The sequence below is a fragment of the Antrostomus carolinensis genome, unplaced genomic scaffold, assembly GCF_000700745.2.
Source record: "Antrostomus carolinensis isolate BGI_N321 unplaced genomic scaffold, ASM70074v2 scaffold2091, whole genome shotgun sequence".
Lineage (NCBI taxonomy): Eukaryota > Metazoa > Chordata > Aves > Caprimulgiformes > Caprimulgidae > Antrostomus > Antrostomus carolinensis.
The window spans coordinates 75,670-83,779 of NW_010294589.1; the positions used below are offsets into that span (position 1 = coordinate 75,670).

At 38.7% G+C, this 8,110-nt stretch overlaps 1 protein-coding gene across 1 annotated transcript; it reads right to left on the reverse strand.

Annotated features, from left to right (window-relative positions):
* Window positions 1-2,308: 2,308 nt before the first annotated feature.
* Window positions 2,309-7,415, reverse strand: KCNK5 (potassium two pore domain channel subfamily K member 5; the record flags this gene model as incomplete). Its single annotated transcript, XM_010177652.2, has 4 exons — window positions 2,309-3,370; window positions 4,188-4,356; window positions 5,426-5,592; window positions 7,304-7,415. Coding segments are annotated over 4 exons (1,269 nt in total), but the record flags the coding sequence as incomplete, so codon positions are not given.
* Window positions 7,416-8,110: the final 695 nt, after the last annotated feature.

Sequence of the window (8,110 nt, forward strand, 5' to 3'; positions counted from 1 at the left end):
TTCAGCAAGCTTTTTCTCTCTTCACTTTTCTGTAGCTTTCTAAGTGTCACTAAAACCTTGATCTTTGCACCAATAATGGAAGACAAGTTGGAGGACAATAAAAGCTATATGGAGTGCTTTCTCATTTTCTTTTAAGTCAATGTGCACTTTTCTAAAAATAATAATAATAAAAAAAAGGCTAGACTTGCTGCACTAGCATCCTGTGTATCATGCATGTAGTCTTACATCCCATTTCTTACAGTTCAAGGTATAGTTGTCAACCACAACCCTTCATATATACAGAAATACTCGAAGGGCTTGGAGTCATTTTAAAATAATAAGGGTGGAGGTGTCTATTAGAAGTAAATCAGAATCCTCTCGATAGGGCATCTCCCTTTTTCATGTCAGACACAAGTCAAATTCATCCATCCACCCCTGCTCCAAATAGCAGTAATATAATAAAATTTGGTTTCAGATTAGAATCTCTCTTCTGTGACATTACCAGAAAATACAGATTAACTACCCAATCCAATTATGTCAAGTTCACGTTTTTGCTAGTATAACAGAGTTGGTCCTAGCCTTATGTTCACTTTCTATTTGAAAAAAATGGCATATACATGGAAAATTCTGAAAAGAAATTACTAAAGACAGTCTCTTGTTTCATAGTTGATGACTTCAAAACTTCCCATCAACAGGCTACCCAACCAGACTGCCAGTTTCCCACGTCCTCCTTCTTCTGTGGAGGAGGCGAACAATTGAAGTTGTAGCCAATATTTGCAGTTATTAGAAATATCTAGTAATTACAGATTAGCATTGCAAGATTCCATAAGCTCTTCTTACAGAGCTAGTGAGTCTACCAGCATCACACCAAGAATCAGAATGAGACAACTTTTAACTGTTCACGGAACTTTGGAAACTTTTGGACATACTGGAATGACTTAAATACTGTAAAACTAAACAGAACAACAGAACTTAACATGTTAAGGTTCAAAGGTCTCGGCGATTTTCTGTTCCAAGTATATTGGATACAACTGAAGTCAGTACCTTTTGCCAACATGTAATCAAGAGCCTCATTTGAAAGAGTTGTCAGGGTTAACACAAAGATATGGAAAAAGGACGAAAAATAAAACCATGGTATAACTTTCTTTGTAGCCAAAACAACTTGGGCATAAAAGTTATGAAGAGACATACTTCCTTTCTCAATGAGAAGCCCATCTCCAAGCCAAAAGATAATACTTTCAGGAGCTTAGAGCCAAATTTCCGTTTAAAAAGTGCTTTATGGCCTTAAGTCACTTGATCACATCTCAGTTTGCCCAAGATTTGACATTGCCCAGACTTCTTGAAAGTGGGATAGAATAACCATTATATATGCACATAGGTCATACATTAAAACAAAACAAAAAAGCAAAGTGTAATCAACTGTTTCAAAAATAATCTCTCATTCAAGTCTAGTCTGAAGTACCAAGGCAGGGAGGAACATCAAATAACAATACTGACTAACACACTGCACAGATCAGCAGCAGTGCTACAGGTCCCTTCCGACAGGTATCAGGGCATTTGGAGAATATCTGTGCCTCCCAAGGTGATTTTTTTTCCTCAGAAGAACAGTGTCAATAAAACTTTACCTGTACATAGATACTGTATAAGGTTCATTCAAGTATTTCCCCTAGGAAATGGACAGTGGAAGGACACTTTCAACATTAAAAAAGTTCATTGCAACCTGCTTGTGCTCATGCGTGCTTTGATCAATGGGTCTTCGAGTCACTTTACTCTTTAACAGTTCTGGGGCTGATGTGCAGTTCAGCAACCCAATTGGTAAGCTTCATCCCAGATGATTCTTCCTTGTTAGAGGGCTCCTTCTCAATCCATTCCTTTGGAATTTTTAATTTTAAATTTTTTTTATGACATTACAATTCAGTACAATTTGACAAGCACTGACATATTCTAGACAGATGTTTCAGATGCTTCCTCCTCAGTCTGCCAGCACACCTCAGCTCAGATCTGTGTCCTGGTATTCCATCTAAAGTTGCTCATTAAGAACAACTAGGGGCTGAAACATTATTTTGTGGTAACAACAGTGGGAAACTTTTTTTTTTTAAAAAAAAAAAGCAAACCCCTTGCTTTTATTTGTGATCAAAGCAGGATTCAAATCCATGTTTTTAGAGGTGAAAGGCTAATGGAGTAACCGAACACATTTGATACCCAAAACAGTCTCTTTGCAACAGTATAGTTACACTCCCAAACTAATTCCTCAATGAAATGCATAAATGCAGAGCAGGTCCAGTGTATTAACTAGTCTTTTCTTTTCTACTTTGCTCAAGAACCATAAAATCCCAAGAAGGAGAAGGATTCCAAATTCAACTGTTACTTTACAAGTTTTTCAGATAAGCAAAGCTGATGGGCTCAGAATCCAACTTAGGATGGGAAAAGGACACTGGAGTTTATTAGTTTGGGACTTGCTTTTGTTTTCAAAGAGACAGGAGAAGCTGCAAAAATATGCTTTTCTCCTTGCTCTGTTAATTTGTTCAATATGCACTGACCACTTTCAGAAAACCATTGTCAAACATGCTTCACGTTGCAGCTTTCACATTGCTTACTGTATTATATTCATTCATCAGTTGTTCATAAGGCACAGAAAGTTCTAGCTCGTTATTGGTAAAGGTAGATTCATCAGAGGATGGGAATTTTACAAGTTTTTTTGCAGTTTCAGATTCCTCTACAAGATTATCATCCATGGAGGATTTTGACGTTTCCTCATCATCTGAGATATCTTCCTCTTCATCATCATCTTCATTTACAAATGTTATATTGGCATTCTCAAATATTAAGGGTCGATAGTCCCTGGAATCCCACACTTCACCTTCTTCTTCACTAATCCTGTCTAGCTGGTTTACAAACATGGTTCCTTCTAGAGGGCTGTCTCCAATACGTTTATCATGCAGGGGTCTCAGTACATGACCATTCTGAATGTCCAGAGAAGCCTCATCATACTCAAATGACTCTGTCTTTGTGTAAGTCACCTGGACATCTATACTGGCATTCTGCATGTTTTGTTTGGTATTTTCTGCTTTAATAATTTTGTCATTGTTTGTCTTCAGGGCCTTCTTCCCAATTTGCTTAATAAGATCATTGTAGGTCTCTTCCTTCTTTGAAAGGAAGCTGAAGATGTTGACATCCTTTGAGCTACCCATTTGAAGGGGCTTTTTAGACCGAGGGTGGTTGTCAAATGACTCTTTTCTTTTTTTCCTCCGTTTCTTGATTGCTTTGTGGACTTCCACAAACATACTGACCTTCCAGTTAACAAAGAGTGAAAGCCAAGCTAATCCCAGATATATCCATAACTCCACAAAATATCTGTAAAGGGCATGGTAGTTTGCATCTGGATTTACACCTACAAAGAATTAAAAACAAGATTACTGAAAAAGGACTTGCAGCTGATAAATCACTGAAGTTATGACCCTGAGAACCACTCCCTTCCACACTAACAGAGCCTAGGTTTTTTTGAACGCTGCTCTGTGAGGTGGTAAGTGGAGATCTGAAACCATTGCGACAAAAAAAGTTGATCCCCGGTTTTCCACTTCTTGGCTGCATGTATTCTGACCACTGGACTACAACATAAATTGTAAGCTATGAAAGTGAACTTTTTTCTTCTTTGAAAATTACAAGCCTTCTCCCTGCCATTGAGGTATGGATATAGGTACCTTCCTTGAAAAAAGGATTCAGAATTTTACTTACAAGGAGCATCTCCAAAGCCCTGAACAAGGCAGTGGATTTTAGAGAAAGACAGGATTTAGGAAGGAGACACCAGTATGCTCAGCATTTCCTGTTGACTAGTTCTAGACAGCTGCACAGAGAGCATTACCCAGTATTATTCACCCTGCTTAGTATACTGGATCCCATTCAAAGCTGCTCAACTACCATGGTGGATAAAATGGCTCCTGGCCTGAAATAGGTACCTGGGGCACCTGAAAGAGTTATGAACTCCAGAACTTGGCTCCAGACTTAGTCCAATTAAAGGCCTTAGGTATCTAAATCAAGATTCAAGAGCCAGATCTAGTCCATTGGCTCAGTACATAGCTTTAATTGAATCCTCTATTCAGCAAAGTATTTTGGAAAAGCTTAAAAATCACCTTTTCAAATTAGAGTTTGGAAATAGAGTTGTCACACTATGCATGTCATGAAATAGCACCTAAAATATAATTACTGACCAGCAACAAAATCTCCAAATCCTATGGTGGTGATAGTGATGAATGAGAAATAGAGGCCTTCAATGTAATCCCATCCTTCAGTCACCATAAAGACAAAGGGAGGAATAACCAGATGGACCAAGACACCCCAAACAATGAAAATAGCTGTACATGTAATTTGTGCTTTCCTCTGTAAAGAAAGAAGAAGAAAAAAAAAGGTCAGGGAAAGATCTACAAACATTCTTTTCCCATCCATGGCACCAAGCATCATCTAACAGTATCAGACATTTCACAGTTTTGTGCTAACAGTTTATCCACCATTACTTCAGTCAGACTTTTAGTTAACACACAACTGTTTTTTTTCCCCTTATGCACAACTCACTATTCGTACAACTACTTGCTCAAACAGGATTATTTCCTTATAGTTTTCTTTCATACTTTTGAAAAGTTTAAGGAGTCCCTGATATTTTATAAATAGGCATGGGATACAGACATAGCACTCTAGTCTAAAAAGCAGTTAGTACCTCTGATTTTCCTTTTATTCATTGGACTATTGAAGATGAGAACTGTTTAAGATGCTTCTCCCCTATTTATGCCTCCTACCCTTTGGCCCTCTGCACAAAGCTGCACACACACACATGCATTTCACCATTATTTTCTGTACTTTCTTGTGCTGAACCAAGAAATTTCTTGCTCTGTTTCTGAAACTAGGACTAAAACAGTCCCGCTGTCCTCCAGGCACTATGGCCCTGCATTGCCCCCATCTCTGTGCAGAGTCAGAACTGAGACAGAACTCACTTGGGGGGAGGAAAACCCAAAACAAACAAATGAACAGAAACCAACCCAAAGCCAAACAAACCACCACCAGCAAAACAACAAAAAGCCACAAAAAAAGACAAAACAAACCACAAGCCAGTAATTCAGAACAAAACATTATTTTCCAGTTGGTTCACTGCACAGCAGGAAGTACTCATACTAGCACAGAAGCAGGTGGGACAAAGCAGGACAGCTTATTTCCATGCCAGAGGAGCTTGCACAGAGTATCTGTAAAATGGAGCCTCACCTGCAGTTGTCCTACAGGTTTCTGTCGTGACATAACAAATCCCTCTTTCAGTTATTTCTATGCAACACCATGTGGGAAAATTTATAGTTGTGCAAGTGGTCATTTACTACCAAGATTAGCAGGTAAGTTAAGAAGCGTAAGTTTAATTCATGCATCAAAAATACACAGCACAAGGGTAAATAAGAGAGAGCCTTACCAGGCTTACTCCTCTTTTTGTCAGAAACTGGCCCAACCTCTTGGCACGTCCTCCAAAGAACTTCCCCAGAGCACTGATCCACGTCAAGCAGAGAGGAACTCCAAAGAGCCCATAAAATATGCAGAAGAGACGCCCAGAGGGTGTCTTTGGAGAAACATTTCCGTAACCTAAAAGAGATAAGTATGTGCATGGTCTGTTCTTGTTGCAGAGAATTCAAGGCAATTCTACCTATGCACAAAACAACACTGTGTGGGCTTCTGCTATAGCCAATGCTCCTTACTTCACCATCTCTAAGAGCTTTAGTCTACTTCAGCTGCTGATCTTCTGAATCTGGATACCTTCCAATTCTACTCTAGCAAACATGTATTCCATCAATACAGGGTGAGAGAATTACTGCATTTTCAGTGTTTCCTAGATTCTGCATCTTTTTCTTTACAAGATGAGATAAATATAAAATAAAGCTTATTTCAAAACTTCTAATATGATACCCCAACCTTAAGCAGCACTATTAAAAACTTGATTGAATCAATTTTATAGAATAAAAGCTCAAAATTCATTCTGAAGCTTGCTTCCATGTGAAAGATCCACTATACACATTTAACTTGTGACCTAGTACCTTTCCAGGGTAAAGGTGTGTGAGTTAAGTGCAAGGTGCATTGTGACATAGCAAGGTATTTCACTGAATTTAGTTCTTTGCTGGTCATAGCCAACAGGGCATTATAAACTCAGGCTCTAAAATCAGCAGCCTATTTTCTGAACTTCTGCCAGAGCTTTCTTATTTAGGTGCATTCCTGACTCCAACAGGGGCAATGGGTGTCAGCTGGAACACAGGAGGTTCTGCTTAAACTTCAGAAGAAACTTCTTTACAGTGAGGGTGACGGAGCACTGGAACAGGCTGCCCAGGGAGGTTGTGGAGTCTCCTTCTCTGGAGACATTCAAAACCTGCCTGGATGCCTTTCTATGTGATCTCATTTAGGTGTTTCTGCTCCGGCAGGGGGATTGGACTAGATGAGTTTTTGAGGTCCCTTCCAATCCCCAACATTCTGTGATTCTGTCGTGAGCTATAAGCTGGGTATTGTGAGTTTCAAATAATAAAGAAAACCACAGTACTGCATATGGTTTAACAGCAAGACTTCAATTTCTGTATATCTCCAGCCTTCTGTGGTTATTTTGCATTCCTGAGTTGGTTTTATTTTTTTTGGTTGTAGGTTTTTGGGGTTTTTTTTGCATTGTAGGCGTAGCAAGGGTGTAGCAACACTGTGTAGCAAAGATTTTTCTCTAAAAGCAGAAGGCAGATGATGTTGAGCTCTGAAAATCTGTATATCAAAGGAAGAAGTCTTAATGCAGAGGATTTTACATGCACAAATCAGTAGCGAGATTTAGAAGACAAAACCTGTTCTACTTTGCCTGCTTTAAGAGACTGATTACAAAGTTTATATTGTTCAGCAAGCCAAGAATACTGATAAATCAGTAGCTTAAGAGGATGCATATGAGTAACAGGACAGCTATACAAAGAACCCATATGCACATGCTTTAAGTATTAGTTTAATGAAAAGTTTTGTAACATTTTTGTTTTGGGATTTGGAAATTTAAGTGCACAAATTAATGGAACTGGAATGACACTAGTCATCCTCAACAGCACCTTGAATCTGTTACTTATTGGCAAGGCACACATTTCTCTTCTGTATACCCATGAAGAGTACACCAAAAATTTGGGGGTTTTTTCCCCTCTATGAACCTTTGGGTGAACTTATACTGTAGGCAACCTCCAGCCATTGCGAATTTATTCAGTGACTAGCTTGACACACAAATGGAAGAGTATGAACACAGTAGAGCATACAGAAAACTCTTAGGAAAGGTGACATAATAAATAATTACCGATTGTAGTAATCACAGTAGCAGCAAAGATCACAGCATTAGGCCAATTCCAGTTGTTGAAAGTGTTGTTCCCAGTGATGGCAACCCCCTGTCCAGCAGCATTTGATACAACCTGTAAGAAAACAGTTTATAGTCATTCTTGGAAAATCCTGGCAGCCTGAAAAAGAAATGTGTCCCCCTTTGTTCATACTTTAAAAGTAATCACTCATTTTTTTTGTGAAGGCTAGCCTAGTGTATTTGCTAAAAATAATTTTATGAAATATTAAAAACTTGCTTCACCTAAGAAAAAGCAGTGCAGGTGCCCTGACATTTAAATAGGGGGTTTTAATTAGATAAGCTTTTACTTGATTTACCAGTTTAACCCAAATGGATCTCTTCCAGCAACCAAACAACACACCTCCAGACTGAACTAGCATTTAACCTCCAGTGCAGTTCTTGAGTTTAGTTTAGTATTAGGGACATCTTCATAACTACTATCCATTTCAAAACACTGTTACATGCCTCAGCTTGACTTGGGTATGAGCAGAACATCATAGAATCCCTGGCAAAGCTAGTGCGATTAATGTTAATTCACCTGCTGTCCCTGGCAAAGTCAAACCATCTACAAGCCAACATAAAGCTACAGTTTTCAGCAAAGACAGAGAAATTAACACTTTTTCAAAACATTTTATGCCACAGGACTCTAATAAATGCCCTTGAATCAGCCCCTTATGCCATCTTTGAATCTAGTATGCCATGATGAATGCAAAGCACCCGTTTACAATGTTTTAGGGAAGCAAGTATAGTTACTGGCATTTACACAGCTTC